The sequence below is a fragment of the Protopterus annectens genome, chromosome 2.part0, assembly GCF_019279795.1.
Source record: "Protopterus annectens isolate FY-2018-M chromosome 2.part0, PAN1.0, whole genome shotgun sequence".
Classification (NCBI taxonomy): Eukaryota; Metazoa; Chordata; order Ceratodontiformes; family Protopteridae; genus Protopterus; species Protopterus annectens.
In genome coordinates, this window is record NC_056728.1 from 1,961,917,542 (window position 1) to 1,961,942,138 (window position 24,597).

Sequence of the window (24,597 nt, forward strand, 5' to 3'; positions counted from 1 at the left end):
TCTTGTACCATCCGCCATTCCCGTTTGCTTTTTACAGGAAATAGAGGAGTATTACATGGTGAATCTAAAGATTCCACCAGTATCCCTTCCTTGAGTAATGCCATTATAATAGGTTTGATTCCCTGTTCTGCATCCTTGCTCAAAGGATATTGTCTTTTTCTTGGTCTAAAGGCTGATTTTGGTGTAATAACTACTGGCCCTGCTGTACAAATAAGTCCTACATCTGATTTTCCTGTTGACCAAAGAACATTTGGTATTTCACTCAAAGCCTTTTCTTCTTCTTCTATCAAGAACGCCATTCAGCTGTCTTCACTCTGTTGTAAGTGTACAGCTGGGCGTGCTTGCGTTAACCAATTCAGTTTCTGTTTCTGTACTGCTAAGTCCGATAATTCTGAGTCAGTTAGTCTCTCCCATCCTGTCACTTTGTCACCCAAGTCTACCCACCTAACATTCTTGTTTTTGGTTAGGCTAACGTGTGGTAGTTTATTGGATTTGTACAATTCCAAAAACTCCTGAGGTAACGAACAACTCACCACACTGTTGCCCTCAGTGTCCCAGTATAGGGTCCGTAATATCAGTCTATTTGCAGGATTCCTGAACAACTTTTGTTCGTATTCCTTATTAGGTCCTGGTGTGCTACAATAATATAGGGTACAATGTAATAAGTGTTGCTGGTCAGTATTGAGGGGAGGCACCTTGCTGGTGGCTACATTCATCAGTTCCTCGGTCACTGCCCCTGGTCCGGTTGTAACCAGATCCTGGCTGTACCAATAATAAGCCTCCCCCTCCGACCGTACTACAAAGGTGTCAGTTTGTCTCTGTGCCTCCATACCGTTTATGGTAGGGACTACTGCTATGCCAAAAAGTTGCATAAGATCTCTTTCTAATAGGTTTATGGGGCATTTGGCAGAAAGTACTATTTTACTTCTTTGGGTCATGCCCGAGACTGGATCAGTTATTGCTATATCATGGGAAAGTGGTTCCCTGTACAACTGTCCGTTTGCTGCTTTCACTAATATGTAATTAGGTGACTCAGAATGTTCCGGTAACTTTGAAGGATGTATCAAAGTTCGCGATGCTCCTGAATCACACAAAAATTTGATTTCTCTCCCTTCTACCAGAAGTGTAACTTCGGTTTCGTGTCTGCTAAATAGAGCTCTAAGCTCAGTAGTGCCAGATCTAAAACTTCACTTTCCCCAACTTCTACATCCAGTTGCATGTCATCTGCTTCTTCTAAGGTATTTACATCATCCCGCTGCTCATTAGTTTCTTCTGATAACTGCTGAGCAGCATAACTGTCATATAGTCAATCCTCATCTTCCTTATCCTTTTTTCCGCAGGTGCCTTGCTCCTGCAATCCCTTGCCAAATGTCCCTTCTTACCAATTGAAGCATTCACCTTTTTCTTTCTGCTCTCATAAATTTCTGAGTTTTGTCAGGCGTTTGTTACCCTGAATATTTTGCTTACCCTTTTGGCTGCTTGTACTACAAAAACTTCCGCCGTCTTCAGCTGTGAAGACCTGCGTTTTCTTTTTCTTTTTACTGTTAAAATGTTTTTCGGCATGTCTAGCATACTCTAACAAGGCTTGAAGCCTACTTGTTCGGTGATCTATCATGTGCTTCGTGATGAAGCTATTGATAGGGCAATACAACCTTTCAAAATGCATTCTTTAATTGTTGTTCATATGAACTATCATTTTTTGATTTTCAGGAACAGGCATGCCACTATGGTTATTAAAACATTCTAACAATCTACCATAGTATGCATCCACAGTTTCATTATCTTGTTGTACACACTGGTTAATGCAAGTCCAGTCTGCCCTAGGTTTCCATTTTTCAGTAATGCGGTCTGTAAGACCCTTCAATCTAGTATCTAGTTCTGCGTCACTATGTGGGAGTGGCCTGTGTTGTCGTCACGGGCATTCCAGGTGCCACAAATCATGTGCCAGTCTGGACCTAAAATTTGTCTAACTACTCTTTCTACCTCTTCCCCATTTAAGTGGTAACTCAATCTCATACCCTGTAAATCCTGTAGAAATTTCTCAAAGTTAATTTTTGGATGGGGAATTCCTTCTGTAGCTTTTGGATGTCTTCCGGTGTCCATGGTCTATACACTAAGAGAGTTGAGGCCTGGCCCTCCTGTCCTGCCTCGCGGGTTTGGTACTTCTATTAATGGACAGATTTCCTCACCCTCATCTAATAAATTCCGCTTGGTTGAACATCTACAAGTGTTTGGCGTGTTCGGGATCTAGTCGATAGGTTCTCTTACAAATGGTTGTCTTAATATCCCTGTTGTCTCTGGGTAGCGTGGGGGTCAGCCGCCCTCCGCTTCATATTCTGAGTAAGGCATCGGTGGACGTGGTAGGGGAGGGACCGATGCTACTATTACATTATTATCCTCTTTGTCTAAAAATAATGCCTTTGCATTTTTATTTTTTTGTTCCCTTCGGTTCGCTTCCTCAATCCACCTATGTGCTTGAGGAACACCCAACTGTCGTTGCTTTTTGCCTGACCTTCTCGTCAGATTTTAACTGTCTCAAAAGTTTTACTAATGACATTTTATCCAATTTACCATCAAAGTCATACTTGTTAACCCATGTTGCAAAATATCTCACATTATCTGCTCTCTGTAATTGCATATATTTTGCATCTTCTGTTAGGGGTGGGTCACGTGACCCTTTAGTGCACTCATTTCCCATGTCTCTGGAAGAGAAAAAGAAGAGAGAGAGAGAGAGAGAGAGAAAAACAACAGAACTGTTACGTAACCCTTTCTCTTGTACCACGTGGTATCTCTATTCCCCGTATTCACAGTAGTGTCTAGAATGACTGTTTACTTTGTTTTGCTTTATTTCCTGATCTATGACTCAAGATACAATACTTCGACTACCTCTCTCCCTGCTATCACAAACCTCAGCAATAGCACAGTGTAACCTGGTCCCCGATCTAAAACAAAAACAAAGAGAGGAATTCTGCTTACCCGAGCCTCCTGCTTATGTTTGATAGGCTTTTTAGGACCCAGTTTTCCGCTTTTCGGCCACAGATCAGACAAGTGGACAGCCTCTTTAGGCACGACAATTCAGTCGGAGGTCTTTCCTTCTTCTGCGCAGACTTCAATACCACCTATATATTCTGACCTGTAGCTTACCAAGGGAATTCCGGCACGATTAGGACCAAGATGTTAAATAAATTTGTTAGAGTCAGACTGTAAAAATCATTGAGTTATTCAAACACAATGTCAATTAATAACAAACAATAATGCAGGAAAGCTTGAGTATCTAGTTCTAATGTACATTAGGAGGCAAAAAACCATACACAAAGTTTGTATAGAATTTTGACTGCTTTATTGACCAAAACACATTGGTTATATACATTTCATTATCAGTTTTGCCCACCTCACTGGTGTGGCTAGTGACAGGGTCTTTACATCATAGTAATTCATAAAAGTGCTGAATTTGTGTTTTCAAAGAGTCCTTTTCCCATGAGAATGTTGCAGCCTTGCAAGCAGCTGGTCAGTCACGATGACCTCCTGAGGATGTAGCCAATTCAAGGTTCTCTGATTAGTTCAAATACAATAGATGTATGTCTTCCTTAAAGCCTCCCTTTGTCTCTCTTGTCCAGCTGCACTATCAGAGATAGTGCTACAAGGCTACTCTCCTGGTGGAGGCAGAAAGAGGACACACATGCGAACAGATTTATTATTTTCTAACTTTGCAAAATAATCTTTACTTGAAAGACATGAGCCAGACTGCATTTGCAAGCTGCCAAGGTCAAATTTCTGATTACACTGCAGCTTGTGCTTCAAGCAATAATATGCAGGTTTATTTCTACTATTATTCTAGTAAGACAGGATTAAATGCATTAAGTACATTTATTCCTAACTAAAGCACACATTTCTCTATATATTTGATCACACAACTTATATATGTTTGAATGATTAAATACACATCTTTCTAAGCAGCACACATTGTAAATATATTTTTCTAGGCAGCATGTATGTAAATATATTTTCTAAGCAACACACATTGTAAATATATTTTTCTAGGCAGCATGTAGATTTTTCTAACATTAGTAACCAATAGCATTTCCAAAAGAAGTAACAGATGAAGCAGCTAGCTTTCATGCATACTTAGAAGCATGCCTCACATTAATGTATTGGAGTCAGAATATGCAAAATAGGTAAACTAAACAACCAATAGTGGCTTCCAAAAAACAGCAAAAGACAAATCTGCTAGCCTTCATGTATTCTTATTAAAAAACTTGTCAAATAATCCCAAAAGCAGTTCTTTACATATTTCTAATATTCAATAAAGGAAAAACGGCACGAACAATAAATGGATGATCTAAATAGCCAATGATGGCTTCCAAGGAGCGGCAAAAAACAAATCTGCTGACTTTCATAAATTCCTATTATGAAACTTCTTTCTTTAATCTAATTAACCCAAAAGAAGACTAATATCTGCAAGGAAGAATGCATTAGAGACTCAAACTATTTGTGACCTACTTGAGTTGATTCTGGAGAATAACTTTTTCTTGTTTGGTGAACAAAACTATTTACAGAAATGGGGGGGTTCCCATGGGCACCCCCTGTGCCAATAGTTATTTGTACCTAGTTCTAGTTCAATGGGAGTTGGAATTTGTTTTAAATACTGACAACCCATGGTTTGATAACATTCTGTATTATGGGTGTTTTGTAGATGACTTGTTCATCTTATGGAAAGGAAGTACAGAGCAATTTCAACTCTTCCATAATTATTCGAATACAACCACCTCATTCTTGACTTTTAGCTCTAACTATTCTAAACACACAGTAAGTTTTTTGGATGTTAATGTTATGCTCAATGAAATAGGAGAACTAGAAATCGAACTACACAGGAAAAGTACCTGGCGTAACCATTACCTGCTGAAAAGCAGTATGCATCCTAGACATATTTCCAGAAACATCATGAGAAATGAAACTAATAGAATTTATAAACGTTGTAACCGAGAGTTCACATGTAATAGAGAGGTGAGTCTTTTACAGGAAAATTTGAAAGAAGAGGCTATAAGGGGAAAGACTTGAGGTTACCAATGCAGGAAAAGGAAGATAGGAAGAAGGATAATGATACACTGACCAGATTTGCTTTAACTTATTGCACGGATAACCATCAAATTCAGCAAATAATTCAACAGTTTTGGCCCATTTTAACGCAAGATTCCCAGCTGAAAGATATAGTGGGAGAAAGACCACATTTCTGCTATAAAAACAAGAGGAATCTGAAAAGATTATTGTGCACAAATACACAAAAGACGAAGCGGATTCAAGGACAGAAGGGGACTTTCATGTGTGGCAATTGCAATATTTCTACTCTGATAGATAGTAGCAACAAGTTTGAGCATCCAAGAATGAAGAGGCTTTATACATTTGATATCAAAGCAACCTGTACCACGAGCAATGTTGTTTATCTGGCTACATGTAGATCATGCCAGTCATTTTATGTAGGCACAACTAACCAAATGCTTAAGAAACACATACAGAGGCATCAAAGGGACATTGTGAACCAAGATGTTCATAATGCCCTAGCTAATCATGTCAGTCAGCATAAAGATCACTTGTTTTTATATAAAGCTATAGAGACCATATATATTGGCCCAAAAAAGGGGATATTGAGAACATAACTGAACTTAGGGAAACCAAACGGATAATAAACCTTAGAGCTGATCAACATCCGGGGTTGAATAGTGTTATACCATTGAAACCTGTCTTGAAGAGAAGCAGATTAACCATGAGCTAACAAGATCATAAGTGATGAATGATAAATATCTGACGAGACATGGTGGAATCTTAGTACAATTTCCTATTGATCTTGAATGGATGGGATGAAGTCAGAAATTTATACATATTGATCTTGGATGGATGGAATGAAGTCTGAAATTTGCATACATTGCTATAGTGAAATAACATACTTGTTATTTTGCTTTATAAAAACATTTATATCCTAACAGAAGTTTGATTAAGCTCGATTATGTTAGTGTCAAGATTAGAAGATTTGATGCTGTCGACATATGCTATCTGTAGTTTAATATGCCTATATCTTTCCTGCTCTGGTTTCATCAATACAAAACTGGACAATATGACAAACATCTGAACAGAGATGTTGGAATTCTAGTAAAAGTTCCCTATTGATCTTGAACGGATGGGATGAAGTCAGAAACTTATATATACTGACTTTGGATAGTTGAAATGAAGTCTGACATTTGCATACATTGTTAGAGTGAATTAACATACCTATACTCTTCTCAGGAAAAACTTATAGGCAGTCACCATGTGAATTTATCGAGGTACAAATGTGACCATGCAAGACATGGAGCCTTGACATTTATTGTCATTTAGTAATTGTCCTGCTATAGTCCTGTCTTGAGAAATGAAATTTTAGTAATGACATTGCCTATTTTTTATTGATAGCGATGCATACTACTATATATATATTTTTTTTTTGTCATCTCCATCACTGGACATTCGAGATATGTGAAAAACGTCTTTTGGGTTAATTAGATTAAAGAAAGAAGTTTCATAATAGGAATTTATGAAAGTCGGCAGATTTGTTTTTTGCTGCTCCTTGGAAGCCATCATTGGCTATTTAGATCATCCATTTATTGTCTGTGCTGTTTTTCCTTTATTGAATATTAGAAATATGTAAAGAACTGCTTTTGGGATTATTTGACAAGTTTTTTAATAAGAATACATGAAGGCTAGCAGATTTGTCTTTTGCTGTTTTAGTTCACCTATTTTTGCATATTCTGACTCCAATACATTAATGTGAGGCATGCTTCTAAGTATGCATGAAAGCTAGCTGCTTCATCTGTTACTTCTTTTGGAAATGCTGTTGGTTACTAACATCACCTACTTTGCATATTTCATTAGTACTGAACATTAGCAAGCTGGGTGAGGCATCCATTTAGTAAATGGGATTGTTAACCCGGTTTATGCAAATCAGATGGAGAAATCCAAACATGGATTGGCTGGAACCTTGGTGTTGATATTCTCATTGGGTGAATAATTTTGACTGGCCTATATATACAGATGAATGCCCCATTGGATTATACAATCTGAAGAAGAACTATTCGAAAGCGCTTATTGTTGGACAAGGAACTTAATTTTTATTATTTTTGTTCTTATTTTGTTTTATTTTATTGTTTTCATTAAATTCTGGATTTTAACAGAACTTTTATTACTGGATTGCACAGACAGTTTATTTGCTTTTCAGCACAGTGTTAGCCTGAGTAAACCAGCTGTCTTTTGGTTTGTCCGTCATAAAGCTAAGCACCCCTCCTAAAAAAGTCCAAAGTATTAACCACTGTGCCAAATACACTTCATCTAACTGTAGCAAAATAATACTTTTCAACCTCTTAGATCAAGAATCAGGAAAAAGCCAAAAATAGTGAAAGACAAAGGCCTGGAATCAGGTGCAGATTTTAAATATTACTTGCATATACTTAAAGTTGAAGTTGCTAGAACATGTACATTAATGATTTGGCAAAAATCACAGTCATTCTGCAAAGTCATAAACAGATTCAACATGGTTTCACACAGATAACCAGAGTAAATATTCTAGCATAGGTCAAACAAATGCATACTAGTTGTAAAGCCAGACTGCAAGCTGGACATAGAGCAAGTGAGTAAATTGAATACCAAAAACATTAGGCCCAAAACAAGGACATTCTAAAAAAAATCAGGGACTGTTACAAAATTGTTTCACAAAAAGATTGGACAGGCAGTAAATAGTCCAATTTATTTCATAGAAATGCACAACAGTCCTTAATGCCAGACATTGAACAGACCAAACAAAGAGGGCAGGTGCTTTTATCCACAATACAGCTAAGGCATACTGGCTGCCTGCTAGCATATTAAAAAGAGTAAATATTATAGCAATAATGCACGCCTGGGTGTGGGTAATGCTGGATTTACCCACGGTTGGCATGGTTTGGTCTCGAGGGCAAAGCCCGAGGGACCAAACAAAGCCAACCATGGGTAAATCCAGCATTACCCACACCCAGAAGTGGGTTATTGCTATTATACAATGAATTATTTAAGAAAAAAATAATTACTTTTCTTAAATAATGGCATTGTATAATGCCTCTTTGCTGCCCTTCCACAGCTGTCTGGTATTCTGCGGCAGTTCTGATGTACTGCGCATGCATATGCCTACGCAGTACATCAGAGCTGTGGGCAAAAGCAATGGAGAAAGCAAGATCTCTGTTGCTTTTTACTGTTTTGCTATGTTAAAAGGGTTTAACATAGCGAGATAGCTTCCGTTGCTTATTTTAAAGCTGTCTCATTATGTTAAACCCATTTAACATAGCGAGACAGGTTTAAAAAAAAAAGCAATGGAGAAAGCAAGATCTCCGTTGCTTTTTACACACTGTGTCGCTATGTTAAAGGAGTTTAACATAGTGAGACAGCTTTAAAAAAAGCAACAGAGATCTCCGTTGCTTTTTTTAAACCTGTCTCGCTATGTTAAACTCCTTTAACATAGCAAGACAGTGTTTTATAAAAGACTTATACTAATGGAAAACGTCTGGGTGACCAGACCTTTTTCCATTAGTATAAGTCGATTTACAATGTGCACGCTGGCCAATCAGCGTGCATGTTTTGGAATATTAATGGGGGGAGTCATGGCATAATTCAGTTTATGTCACACTTTAAACTGAGCAAAGGAAGAAGACAAGCTGCTTTCATCCACTGCACAACTAGCTCCCTAAACCCGATTGCCTGCAGGCATGTTAAAAATAAAGAGAATAAATATTCCAATTTATTTCACAAAATGAACACTAGCCCCCAATGCCAGACTTTGACCTGTCGAAATGAAGAGATTTCCTCTTCAGCATAACTCACAAAAAAAAAAAAAACAGAAAATACTTCAATTGTTTCACAGAAATGCACACTAGCCCAACTCTTAATACTAACTTAAACTGGACAAAAGTAGGGGAGAAGTTACTTTAATCCAAAACATACCTAGCCATCCTCAAAAAGAGAAAGTAAATATTCTAATTTATTTCATGCAACTGCACCCTAATCCCTAATTCCAGATTTTGAACTGAGCAAATAATGAGGTCAAGATGCTTTGATCCACAACAAAGCTATCTGCCCCAAAACAAAAAATAAATATCCCAGTTTATTTCACACAAATGTACATCAGCACTTCTTTCAGCATTTAAATTGAGAAAACTAAGAGGAAAAGTTACTTTCATCCAGAGCACAGCTACCACTCGCATGAAGTTGCCTCTGCCAGGAGGATACTAAAAAAAGAAAGTAAATATTCCAGTTTATGTCACACAAATGAATAATAAGTACCAGACTTTAACTCAACAAATGAAGAGGACAAGTTGACTTCATTCACAGCTCAGCTAGCCATCCAAAAAAAAACAGAGAATATTCCAGGTTATTTCACACACATGCACACTAGATCAGCCATTAAAGCCAGATTATAAACTGTAAATGAAGATTGCAAGTTATTTGCATCTAAGCACAGTTACTCTCCCTCAAAAAAGATGTAAATATTCCAGTTTATTTCATACAAGTACACATTGGGCATCCTTAATGCCAGGCTTTAAATTGAGCAGTTAAAGATAACAAATTACTTTCATCAACATCATAGCCCCCACCCCAGTTGTTGCCTCTCCCAACATATAAAAAGAAAGAGAGAGAGAGAGAGTAAATGTTCCAATTTATTTCATACAAATAAACACTAGCTTCTAATGTCATACTTTAAATTGAACAAATAAAAGAGTACAAGTTGATTTCATCCATAGTACAGCTAGTCATCCACCAACAAAACAGGGAATAAACATTGCAATTTATTTTACACCAATGCAAACTAGTCAAGCTCTTGATGCCAGGCTTTAATCTGAGCAAATGAAAAATCCAAATGACTTTCATCCACAACAGAGCAACCGCCATCAAAAGAGAGAGCATAAATATGACTGTTTATTTAATGCAAACTATCCCTTAATGACAGACTTTAAATTGAACAAATGAAGAAGGCAATTTTCTTCTATCCACAGTCCAGCTAACCCACCAATCTGGCTAACTGCCAGCATATTACAAAAGCATTCCAAAATATTCAATACAAATGATCTGTAGCCCTTAATACCAGGCTTTAAAGTGAGCAAACCAGAAATGCAAGTTACTTTCATCCACAGCACAACTAGCCCCTCCAAAACAAATCTTGTTGTCTGCCAGATTAAAAAATTACTTTCATTCCATTACCATCCACAGCTTCAGCTACCCACATAGATTTCTTTGCTATACTTGCAGACTTTCTGTCTTCTGACATCCCAGTGCAGTGCTTTAAATAGGTTTTCTGCATCTGCAGGCATTTGTTTATTTTTTTAAGTAAAGCTACATTGCTTTACTTAAATGAATCAATGCATCCAAGCTGAAGAACATCACCATCCCAGATGTGCATTTGATAATGACATCCACCGCAAGTATATAACGGTAAATATTCACTGCGTCTGTCATTTAACATTTTTTTTCTTTCAAAAATGGTAGCATGATCGAGGTAATAAAACTGTATTCAAAAACCTACCTTTCCTCTCCAAGAAGATTCCATTCAGCAATGCGTCTGCCAGGGGAATCGTCCAAATATTTGTGTATCTTAGGAAGATAATCTTCTTCTTCTTTCGGCTTTTCCCGGTTAGGGGTCGCCACAGCAGATCACCTGTCCGCTCATGATTGGCAGTGACGTTTTACAGTGTCGAGTTGTCAGCCCGGCACCCAACCTTCCACAGAAGGCACACACACATGCACTCACACCTAGGGCCAATTTAGAGTGTCCAATCAACTTACAGCATGTCTTCGAGATGTGGGAGAAAACTGGAACACCCGGAGGAAACCCATGTGTCCACAGGGAGGACATGCAGATTCCGCATAGAAGGCACCCTAGCCGAGGATTGAACCAGAGAACCTTTTGCTGTGAGGCAGCAACACTAACTGCTGCACCGCAGTGGCTGCCCCATATTAGCAAGATAAAAACAAGGAACTCTAGGCTCACTGGCTTATAGATTCTCAATACATTTTTCCTGTAAAAGAAATCCAATCTAGCTCATATTTTAATCATAACTTTTAACTATTCATTCAGTTTGATGTACTTAGATTTATTAAGGCTATTAGTCTACAGACTATTACAAGCCTAACCAACAACCAGTGGTCAGAATCTAACCCTGTCCCTTGTATCTGTGAGGTAAAGACCTTAACCATTATGCCAATGTGTTCATTATCCAAACGACTTGGTTATTATATAGCAGAAGTACTTCTGTCTTTCTTTAATCAGCAGGTTTCACCACTACGTGAGTGTTATGTTGTGATTTCTTTAAACTTTTTCCATTATTGCTATAAGAACTGTTCCTGCTCTTGCTCACCTAGCTAACATCATTTCCATATTCTCCTAACTCCTAAATTTATACCCTACCATACCCCAAACACAGCTTCTTTCCTATGTACTGACTATCTACTTTATGTCTTTAACTCCTAACTGTTTTTACCAGTATTTTTTATTTCTTCAACTCATATAAGTATTATTCATTTATTCAAAAACATTATTGTTTAACTTCTAGAGTTTTTCTCCTTAGGACCCCACTGAAAAGGGTTTTTGCATAGCCATTTGTACTATCTCAGTTAACAAATTAACACTCACATAAATACTGTTAAATGTAACCATATTATAAATCAGAACATCATAAAACCTATGCACAGTCAAGTTATTAAAAGGGGGCATAAAGGAGAACTATTGTCTTTGTGATAACAATTATCAAAATGAAAATCCTCACAACAGTAACACAAATCACTTGTGCAAGAACAAAAGGAATCAATAGACTTTCTCAAACTCTCACCACATGATGCATTCATATAATTATTTATTACATATCCAGTAGAAGCGATAAAATATAGATACTACTTCCAAATTAAAGAATACACTTCCTTCTGTAGTACTACAATCAGAAATGTTGGTAGGTATGAATAACGCAGAAAAGATGGAGTCAGGGAAGTCCACCACTGAAAACTTCAAAATCAAAGTGCCCTTTTTACATAGTTTATTTCTGAACAAGTCAATGTCTGAGAAAATGTCAGAGGAACCGATGCCAACAATCACTAATTAAAAAAAAAGTACCCTAGTTTGTCCATCCTCTTTCTTACTGATTAAATGGAAATCCTCATGCTCCTGCAGAAAATCACCATATATGAAATTTCTGTGTTTGACATGGACAAAGCTCCTCTGTGCTTTTTTAGATTTTCCTGATTCATGCATCTTTTTCTTCTGGTTTTCCCTCACCTCTCCTTCCTTTGTTGATGTGCTACTTCTGGCAACACTTGTATAGGAAGTATCACCACTAGCACTTTGAGGCCTTACTGTTTGAGTAGTTACTCTTCTCTGTCATCATTTTCACAAAAAAAAAAAAAACAGATAATTATAGTCACCAAGACCTCATTCCAATTTTTTTCTTTTTATACTTCAACAATTCTGGCTCTTTTTCTTTTATTTTGTCAATAATAGGTTTAATTGTGTGTTCCAACTGTGACTGTAATACCTGTATCTTAATTTGGGTCTACTATTCTTAATTTCATTCTCCACTTTGCTTTTCTTAACTTTGTTATATTTAGTACAAATCTGACCTTTCCACGACACATTTAGATGAGCCATCTGCCATTTTTACTTAAACCATTTTTTTCTGCTGGACTGTTGTGTACAAAAGTGGCCTTGGGCTCTTAAAAGCTGTCAGCCATCCAGAAGAGATCTTATGTTCTTTATGTTTTTCCAGTGTGATTTAGCCTTGGTTAGCTGTAGCAGTTTACTCAAAGTGTTTTTTGTTGCATCATTCATATTCACAGTTGCGACAGGCCTCAACGGACTGAGAAATTCATTACATCTCACTTTCTTCTCCCTACACAACTTATATAAAGTATTGTCACCATCAACAGATTCCAGAATAATAGTCTGAGGACTCAACCTAGATGCTTATTATGTTGTCTGCCTGCATATTACTTCTTCCTGGCAAATCCCATGCCAGTAACTGACTTTACATAGAGACTACCAGGTCCCATGGTTGCATGGTTAATTTGTAAATGTGGTATGACCTTGTACTGTCTTATTAAATAACACATGACTGTTATCTTGCCAAATGCCACCTTTAAGACCCCTGATAAAATACAGATATTTAATATTTTAGTTAATGTTAACACAGTTACTACTTCACTTAATATAGAGGCCTATCTGAACTTCACTTGATATAGAGGCCTATCTGAACAGGGGCAATGCCCAATTAATTTTCAAGGACTTGATGTATTCTCTATCCTGAGTACATCATATAGGTCATCAAAAATCCAAATTCAAGAATAGATTGTCTAAACTTTAGGTAGCTATAGACAGTCAAAAATGGAGGCATACATCACAGCCTCTTAGAGCAAGAAATCTTGACAAAGCCATAAATAATAGGGGGACAAAGCCCCGAAATAGGGACAGTTTTTAAATATTGCTCTTACAGACTTAGAAAGTTGATAGCATATCAGATTTTGTGTTAACATGAATTTTCTGAGGAGTATGAAGTCTGAAACTCAAATGTTTGTCATGTTCTGACCTTAATCTTTAATGACTTGCCAATGGTTTGCCAGAAAAACAGAATGTTTTAAAAAATGGACCAAAAATATGAGATGAAATTCTGGGCATTCTGCAAAAATCTGTACAGTTAAGAGATATGATTGGAGGTTTTTGACTAAAGATTATGACAGTGTAAGGTGGATCTTTAGGGAATCCTAAAACAGATCTCAGAAATTTGAAAGATAAGTGGTTGGAAGTTGTAGATAGTCCTAATTCAAGCTCATTGACTAAGGATATTATCAATGTAAGATGCATCTCTAGGGAATCATAAAACTGATACCAGGAATTTCTGAAATAAGTTAAAATTTCCTCTCTCAGTTCTGGCTTTCAGCCATGGGAAAGAGGGATGAAGTCCTAACTATGACCCAGGTGACCAGGGTTCAGATGTAGCCCTGGCAATGGAGATGCCAGGTGGGGGGGGTGAGCTGAAGTAAAGAGACATGACCAGCTTACTTTTCCCCAGGGGGATTACTCACACTCATAGGTACAAAGATATGGTGCCATTTTCCTAGTGGAGACTGTGAAAACTGTCAGTCATGCTATGGGATGAGGGAATGCCCCTTGTAGAAGTGAGGGTATGTCCTCTTCACTTAGCTATGGCATACCCCACTTCAGAGCTTATTCGAGTATATGCGGGGGATAGATCCATAAAGCAGAAAAACCCTTAAGCCATCTCTAATGGCTCAAATGGTGGCTCGTCCCAGTAATCATTGGGTCAGTTAATGAGGAAAGAATAACCCACTTGGCTCAGAGGAAGCTGACAATTCACAGACAGCAGACAAAAGCTGCAAGAAAAAAGTTTGACATTCTGAGCTATATATTCACTGGTATATTTCTTACCACAAGAATAGTAGGTTTGCAGTGCAGCAGCACAAGGGATACCATCTCCTGTACTATTTTCTTTGTGAAGAAAACCTTCTACTACATTCTGCCCAGCAGTACTTATAGAAAAAAAATCCTGTGTCAACAGACCTCATTCATATCTTCACAGTATTTGTCAAACTGAGAGTCTAGAAAAGTAATTACCATATTTAAACTATCAATTAGCAAATTAATTAATTAGTTTATCCACAAAAGGATAAATATGAATTGATTTACTATAAGGGCAATTTAACTGATGCTATGCATTTGAAGAAAATAGAACCATTAGTAGGCTGAAAGAAAGGATAGAGACTGAAAGTACTGGTTAATGACTTGGATTCTGAAGAACCTCCTGTGAGGGTAGAAAATGGATGTACAAAATGGAGTGACCAGTGTTGACCAAAACCACTAATACAAAAAATACACTGTCAGCAGTCAGGAAATCTCAAAAAGGTTTTCTTGTGTAGTCGAACACAAATAGCAGCAACCAAAGAATTCAGCAATAAAATCCACTTTAATTATAAAACTGGAAACCACCGGACTGAGCGCTTTCATCCCCTGGCCAGGGATTTAATCAGAATCAACACTTGTTTCATTTGAATCTATTTAAACACACATAAAATGACATCACAAATTAATTAATTAATAATAAAGAACAAGTAAAAACACTTCTACCAATAAACTCATGTGTAAAATCATATATAAAAATGGTAAAACTGAAAAGTTTTTTATCTTATTAATTTAATCAGTATATCTATGACTATGTCAGTCACTGAATTTAATTTAATGAAATGTGGCATTGTGAACCAAGATGGGTTTAAGGGAAATTGTTTTATTTAAGCCTGAGCTGTGACAGGCTTGTAACCTTATCTGCTATTTTGTCTCTCTTGCTTCTTTGTAATTTCTGTAGTCACGTCCTCTAGGGTCGGGCAATACTTTTTCTAAAACAGTAAATGTAAAAAACATTAAAATTGGTGCATCCTTCTGAATGTTTAAAAAGTGCATTAGTGGTGGTGTGTGTCGATATTTGATAAATGTGTTAGTAAATCCTGTCCCTCAAGCATCTCTCGGTCTTTCCAACGTAGAACATGGGGCAGGATTTACACATTGTCAAATACACAACCCCTTTTGTTCGGCAATTTCCTTTGCCAAACCAAACTTTGGCTTTTAACGTGTTATGTAGTGTTATATTAACAAATGTATCTACATTAGGAACATGTCCCACACCTTGTGGTACCTTGTTTGAGGTTACCAGAACCTCTAGACTTTCCCTCAAACAATTTTTTGAAGTTTATACCTGTTTTAAAAACAAATAAGGGCTTAGGTCCTGCAATGGACCACATGGAGGGATTACTTTTCAAAATGGCCCAGTTCTTTTCTACTATATTAGTAACGTCATTTGCCCTAGTCCAATATGGAACAACCATGGCCCTTTCATAGCTATCATTTTCTGCATTCTCTCCTACTGTAACTGTATTGTGAGATGTAAAAGGAATTCCTAGGAGAGGTTTATATCTCTTTCCCCACTCTTTAAGAACATATTCCAGGTTTTCCTTAACTAAATTATTTGGGTAATCCCTTTCTAAAAACATATTGGCTACCTTGTTTAATTCTCCTTTCACATCTTCTTCCTAGGAAGTCATTATGGCGACACAGATGAATTGTCCTTTGATGATACTTTTCTTTTGCTGTTGTGGATGGTTACTAGTATAGTCGAGGTAGGAGTTGCTAAAAGTGGGTTTCCTATGAATTTTTGAAGTGAACCCTGTTTTTCCTTTTTCTATGCATGTATCCAAGTTATTAATACTTTGGTTACTACTGGTGTGGGTAAATCCCAGGAAACTAGATGTTTGATGTAAATAATCAACAAATTCTTTGACCCTACTAGCTGTACCAGACCAAAGCACAAAGATATCATCCAAAAAATGGTCTGTCTCAAGTGTCATAACATAGTTAGGCAGGGGTTTGAATCCTGCGAATGATAAGTGTGTGTCTGTCTGAGGGGGTTAGTGTGTGTGAAGGAAATGTCCCTTTTGGGTTGGGAGGGTGGACTAATGGTTAAGGTGTTTGCCTTACAACCACAAGGTACAGGGTTTGAATCTCACAGGGGATAATTGGCTAGGCTTAAAATGGCTTGCAAGGGCAGTTAGCCTAGTACTAATCTATGAATCTATGAATCTATATCTTTATAAAACTCACTCTTAAATACCTTATTGTTCTCCCATTCCAGCAAAACTAAATTAGCATATATAGGGGTGAATGATGCACCCATAGCAACTCCTCTTCTTTTTTTAAAGTATTCACCCTGGAACGTAATAAAATTATAATCAAGGACAATTCCCATAAAGTCATGGATTAGCTCTATCCTATCATTATCAAAAATTGTATTTCTCCTAATACTGTTTTTGAACATCTCCATGCCTTCCTCCTTGGGAATAGAGGTGAACAAGTCAACAACACCTTTGGTCAAAAATATAATCTTGTCATCCCATAGATTACTAGAAATTCTACCTAGGAAATCCCAAGAATCCTTCAGTAAATGTTGAGCTTTGTTCACAACTTGCTTCAACCATTTGTCAATAACAACACCAGAGGAGGTGACTATAGAAGTTACATAGAAGCAAGAGAGACAAAATGGCAGATAAGGTTACAAGCCTATCACAGCCCAGGCTTAAATGAAACAATTTCCCTTAAACCCAGCTTGGTTCACAAAGCCACATTTCATTAAATTAAATTCAATGACTGACAGTCATAGATCTGCTGATTAAATTAATAAGATAAAAAACTTTTCAGTTCCAGACAGAAAGATTTCCTGACTATGATGGAAACATGATGATCAAATGGGAGAGACTTGTCCAGATAAGTACCCAGGATTTTTATGACCATATCTGTTTGAAGAAGATTACCACCTGTAACGTATCAGGTGGGAACAGCCTTTTTGTCAGACTCTACTATGCTGCACTTTTTTCCATTTAGCATGAAACTATTTCCAGTATGCCAGATATGTGCACATTGCACAGACATCTCAACCTCTAAGCACAAGAAATCTGTACAAAGCCAAAAATAAAAGGCATGAAATCAGGGACAAATTTTAAATATTGCATTTATAAACCTAGAAAGTTCATGCAATAAGAGATTTTGTGTTAGTGTGTATTTCCTAAAAGATATGAAGTCTGAACATCAAATGTGTGTCATTATTTAATGTCTTCAGTCCTTAATGATTTGCCAAAAAGTGACAAATTTTATGAGGAACAGACTAAATATATGAGGCAAAAATCTAGGCATTCTGAAAAATCTGGTTGGTTCCCTTTTTGGAGCAGTTTAATATCAGTGGTTGAGTGGAGAACAGTGCGTAGATTACAACCATAAGCAAACTTGGTTAAGCACAATTCAAGAATATTGCTTGGATGTCTACAAAAATAAGTGCTAAACAGCAAAAGGAGCTTAGCACTGATCCCTGTGGTACCCCTCTAATTACAATTTTACATTCAGAGACAGTAACAACTCTTATTACTTGGGATCTGTTGGGTATTTCAGTTTATAATCCATCAGACAATACTGGGATCTGCATTATGCTTGTCTAACTTTTCAGTAATACTGGCACAGGGAATAGTGTTAAAGGCCTTGACTAGGTCAGGATAAGCAACAAGCAGACAGTGACCACTGTCTACAGCCTCTGTAAAACTTTCAAAGAAGTTTACTAGTTCAGGAAACAGGACCTGCCCCTCACAAAACCACCCTGAGTGGGATCTAGTCAGTTAAGTTGCCTTAAGTTGCATAAATACATTCTGCTATGATATATTCCATGGCTTTGCATATAAGGATGGTGATGCTGATGAAACCATAATTACCTCGGTCGGTACAGGGGCCACCAGTGTGTAGAAGAGTCACAGTGACTGTTCTGCAGGCATCATGGACAAACCCTTTCAGTAGAGCCTCAGATGGTACATTTGGCACTGATGAGAATGCTGTCTGGTATGTTATCTGGCCCCACAGAAACATTATGTTTATCCTCTGATAGAAAATGGGAGCTCCACCAGAGATTTATTCCTAAATTTTATAATTATATATATATATATATATATATATATATATATATATATATGGTATACCTGAAGGCATGATAGGCTTTAAACTCTGATACAGAGAAAATGCTGTCATTGCATTGAAACAACGTCTCAGTAACTACACAGACATGAATATATTTGAAAGTTTACATGAGGGAATATTGGCAAGAACTCTGTTTTGCATCTTATAACTAAATCATATAGTGTAACTGCCTTTATTTATGACAGGAATATAGGACTGAAAAACATATGACCCTTAGGATATTATCTTTACTGAAGGATGCCTCCCCACCCCTGTGTCACCTTGCACATGTATTCTAGCAGTCTTACAACAAAACTACAAAAAGTCACATACACACTTCACATGCACCATCACACATACACAATACTATCATCTAAACTACCTTTACTGTAACACTAACCCAGAAATTCTCATATAGACAAAGAAAAACATACACACACACACACACACACACACACACACACACACACACACACACACACACACACACACACTTTTTGTATTATTGGTACAAATTTAAACATTACAACAGTTACACAATTGACTGTGTGTATATGTATGCAGCTTCTGTTTCCTGTTATGTTTTTTTTATTGGCTTTCTACTCTGGTAAAAAAAAAATTAAAAAATGAAAAAAATGGACAGTAGCAGCATGACAAATGGCAGTAAATGGTGCTACTGTGTGTTTCTAGTCATTTATGTAGCTGGGGAGCTTATTTTGGCATCTCATCCAGGAAAATTCTGTCTCTTACGCAGTAAGTGCTTGAGATTGGGACTTGGGGTTCTGTACCCCCTGAATTGCATTGTGTTTTTGGTGTGTGAATGCATGCAAAAATGAACAGCTTTGAACCTGTACAAAACTTCTATTACAGTCTAAAAATCTGCAAGAAGGATCTGCTACCCTCATTTTAATCTACTTAACATATCCATTTTACTTTTACTTTTCCTAGTCCTACTGGGCTGATATTGTTTGAAGATGTACATCAAACAGACATGGCTGATCAGGTGGTTGTGTATGGGTACCTGCAGATAGGTAACATTAATGGGGAAGAGGTGACCAAACAGAGATCAAAAAACCTCTCTGTACAATTTTTTTTGCAGAATGTCATTTTTTTGCTGTTTTTTTTGGCTTGTTTTCAAAAAATTGTGGTTTTCTGGCATACTAGTGGCAAATTATCAACTTTCTAAGTATGCAAGCAAATAATAAAAAACTGACCCTATTTTTTTGGTTTTTGTCCCACTTTTACTTATTATGGCTTTGTCAAAATAAGTAAAATCGTATTAGTTAGTGGTTCTACACAAGTGTCCTTTTTGTATTGAGTATAATCCCTATAGTCACATCTACAAATGAAGATTTTCTAAGCTTTTTTTAGCTATTTCCTTGCAGAGTTCACAGAATAACTAAAATTGTTAGCAAATTCAATACTTTAATTATACACTACATAAGCAATTTTCAAATAACTGGTGTAACTGAATTCAGAATTCTAATTAGGACAGTGAATTTTTATATGATTAGTATATTGTTAAATACTGATGCCCTATTTCAGTTAATCTGATAATTATTTAAAGGTAATATTGTGCTTTTTAATGTGTCTCTTGTGGTTGCAGCTTGGAGGTGGAGAAGGAATAATGAACAGGTTTACAGGATTATATTGAAGTTTTGTGTAATGGAAATATGTCAGCATGTCATTCTAAATTGTGTGTTGGTTGTTAGTTGCAACACATTTTTTGAATTTTGGAAGTAGGGGGAGATCTCCAGGTGCTTTTTACAGGGAAATGCAAAGGTGAGTTTGAACTGCCAGAAGTATATGGATTCTTTCCCATTTTAATGCATCACTTTTGCTCATAAATTCCCTGACTTGACAGATATCACAACTGTGAAGTTTATAAACTTAAAGATGTCATTCTGGGTAAATAAAATTGTGGGGGATACACAAGTGAGATGGATTCTATAACAAAACATGCAACAAGAGTTTAGCAATATTGATTACTAATATGTACAGATGCTCTGCTGTAGGCTACTGTGTGACTTTATATACCTAGGAGGCTTTCATGAGTTCTTTTTTTTTTTATTAAATGTGAACTGCCATTTCAGTGTCTGTGTTTTCTGTTCTAGCTGTATTTTGTGGATGCTTTTTAGAAATAATTAAAATGTAGAATTTGTTTAACACTAAGTATGTAAACTATGTTGGTCTGATACAAGTTTTATGAAAAGAGGCCCAATAACATAGACATAGTAAATAGAAACTGGAGTGTGCAGTATGGATGAGCTTAGCATGGACACCTGTTATCATTGGATAATATCCTGCTTAACAAGTCTGGCTTCACGTTTAGGCATTTTGCTACTGATGCTTCTGGCATTCAACAGTGCTACCTAGATATTGTCAGGATTGGAATTTGTTATGTTGGGATGTTTATCAGGTGAATTCAGCTTAAAACAGACACTGTGGAGTTAACAAGATTGTTAGCCAGTACATAAAAAATGAGGAGTTAGACATGCAGGCTATACTTGTCAAAGGTCTGCTAAATGTTTTGACGCGCGGAGACACACTGGATCCATTTGAATGACACCAATTTATTAACTAAATACTGAAACCAATTATTTTATCATGGTATTTAAGCATTATTCCTGGTGAATATAAAATGTTGCTCTATGTCAGGATCTTGTCTTCTTCAAAGACATGAGAGAGAGTTTAAGCATCTCTCCACATCATTACGAAGGTGGAACACCAAAGATTATTCACGGCTATGTGGGTAGATGTTAGTGTTAACTGTTTTAGATTAAGAATTAGAATTAGAATGAGAATTAGAATTTTAAGGCAAATATTAGGCATTTATTTCACATATTCATTGTTCAAATGCACCTACAGTATAGCCAGGATGTCGACTTTGGTCGCCCATGGTAGCAAAAGAGTCAACTATATGATATAGTTTTATATGCGGCCCCAAGACAATTTCTGTTCACTCACTGCAGCCCCGGCAAGCCAAAAGACTGGACACCGCTGCTGTACACCATTTGAGCTGGGTAGCTGACCAGATTTGTAAAGTAGTGGTATAGTTTACCACCATTAAGATAATCCATTTAGCCAAACATATGACCTATGTGCAGGTTGAAACCTCGTGCAATTTTGCACAGTCATGTCTAAAATGCAAAGTAAATTAAATCATTTTATGATACTAAAATAAAGTGTAATGCATTTCTTCCCAAAAAATAAATAAATAAAAAATAAACTTCTCAACTTCTCAATGTTCCTGCAGGAAATAAATTCCACTTTTTAAAATATAATATTCATACCTCTCAACTGTCCAGATTTTCACAGAATGCCCAGATTTTTGCCTGTTTTTGGTCTGTTCCTCATAAAATTCGTGCCTCTCTGGCAAATCACTCAGGATTGAAGTCTTTAACTAAAGACATACATTTGAGGTTCAGGGTTCATATCTTTCAGAAATGTGTGCTAAAAAACATACTATTATTACAGCAACTTTCTAAGTTTATAACAGCAATATTTAAAATCTATCTCTATTTGTGGGCCTTTATCCCCCTGTTATTTTAGGCTTTGTCCAAATTGCTTGCACTAAAAGGTCGAAAGGTATGGTAATATTGTCCATTCTTATATACAAGAATCTTCAAGTAGCTTCCATAAAAAAATGTCTAGTTTCTGGCCCAGTTATGTTTGCATGAAAGCATATGACAGTAACATATGATATTAAGGTTTATTTTATATGTCCTGCTAATCATTGAATAACTATGATGCTTATGCAGCTAAGTGACATTATGAAGATGTTACCTTATTTACTGCCAAATACTGTTAGTGTGCAGACAAATTCTCACAGCCGTCATACACACAACAGCATATATAAATTGACACAGACAATAAAAAGAGTATTTTACTCACACACACACATACACACACACACACACACACACACACACACACACACACACACACACACACACACACACACACACACACACACACACACACACACACGCACCACATACACAAAGGACACATTGCTGTACTGATGTGCATAATTCATACCAGGTATGCCCTGTTCACTAAGTGTTCATTAGGAATGATTTACTATTTTTTCATTTGCTTTTAATCTGTGAAGTATTGAAATAAATGTTAGATTTAAAAACAATATGAGAAGAAGAGATTGAGACCAAATGTTTTACAAATTTCTTTTGTTTGTTTCATCTAAGTCTGAACGGTTCTCTATTTCCATGGCTGGCGGAACCATCTTCTTCACTACCCGGGGGACAAACCTACAAACGTTTAATCAGTATAATGATGGACAGAGTCATTTTGTCATTGCATCAGTAAAAGAATCCAAGTAAGTTTATACAAGGCATCAATACAACTGTCAGACAGGATCCTGATGCTGTCAATGGAGTCAAAATGAAACATGGAGAAAGGGATATATCAGAGGAAGCAAATAATGCACATTTATGTCCTTATACCAATATATATGTAAATGTACATATCCATATCTATGTCTGTATATAGCTATGTGTCTTTCCTTCTATCTACAAGTATTTATTTATTTATTTATTTTACATTTGTTGACCGGGCTAGTCTAGCTGGATACATGTCCATTTTCAAGCACAAAAGGACAACAGATATTTATGCTGTTATACAAAAAAATAAAAAAAAGTACAATTACATTGTTTATGAAAAAGAAATATATAATATATATTTTTTTTTTTCTCTCTCACATTATAGTAAAATTTAAAAAACAACACTTAAAAAAAAAGTTAGTAAAGATTAGACAGTGTGGAAGATGGAAAGGAGAAAAAATCAGAGTTAGTACAAGGGAGGAGCCATTTGGGAATTTAGCCAGATTATAAAATGCTTCTTAAGTATTTAATGAGGTCATTGCAGTAATTTCCCTAGGATAGACAGGTGCAATACAGTTGGCAAATTTGAAGGAAGTGCTAGAAGCTTGATGGCAGAGTGTAAGGAAGAGATGTTTATAAAGTGTAATAAGAGAGCTAAATAAATGATGGGTGGGGGGGTTCCTGTTGCAAATATGGCTATATTATTGTATGCTATTGCTAGTTTATTGTAATTAGCTTTAGATAAGTTTGAAAAGATAGGTGAGGCATGCAGAAGAGTGTGTGTGTAGGTGTGTGTGTGCTATAGTGCTTCTGGCTAAGATTGTGAGGTAGGGTTTGCTCATAGAGTGGACTTGATGGTTAAGGGAATCAAGATTGGTGGTAATAGTGATGACCCCAAGGAGTAGTTTAGGTTTTTGGGGATATTATTACAATATTAATTATTAGAAGTTTTGTTAAAAAAAAGAAGATGATTTTTGTGTAGGTGTAAAAAGTAATAATTTATTCTTTCTTCAGTTCAGTAAGAGGCAATATTGTGAAACCAGTTTTCGGCTGCTGTAAAGACTTTAAGTATTGATCCTTGTGGGTATCCTATTTTGATTGGAAGAAGAAGGATAAGTGATTTTCCCAGAGTCTAAGTTAAATGATTGCAGGATATTTAGTAAGAGTAAAAATAGAGAGGAAAAGTAGTTGTTGTTCGGTTTTATTAATATTGTCAGTGTGAATGACAATAGAGCAGTGTGGTACTGTGTTGAGGTCTAAAGCCATGGCTAGAGAGAAAAAGAAGAGCTATGGGACGAAGTAGAGAGTTTGTTGTTCGAGTTACCACCCTGCTTTGGCTCCTATTTGTAGGGCTCAGCTGGGATGAGGTCAGCTGGGGGGTGCATGGTTTAAAGTTGGTAAGTAAGGTATAGATGGTGTCAGCAATTTGTTTGTGTGTAGTTTGAGTGAGTTTTGTTAAAACCCCACCAGAAGTTTTGAGGATTTTGGTGCTGAGAGCTTGGAATTCCCAATATTTTTTTTATCTGCAATTAACTAGTATCCAGTCCAGGATGCTCTGTTTAGAGCTGGTTTATGTAACAGCAAATGATATAGATGAATTTATTTGTATTTAATTATAGTATATATGCATATATATATATATATATATATATATATATATATATATATATATAT

The 24,597-nt window shown here is 36.5% G+C and overlaps 1 protein-coding gene across 1 annotated transcript in view; it reads left to right on the plus strand.

Annotated features, from left to right (window-relative positions):
* Positions 1–24,597, plus strand: part of LAMA4 (laminin subunit alpha 4) — a 1,355,623-nt gene that overhangs the window by 1,122,798 nt on the left and 208,228 nt on the right. The window contains exon 30 of the mRNA XM_044061904.1: positions 22,789–22,919. Within this exon, the coding sequence (XP_043917839.1) occupies positions 22,789–22,919 (131 nt within the window). The remainder of the gene's footprint in view (positions 1–22,788; positions 22,920–24,597) is intronic.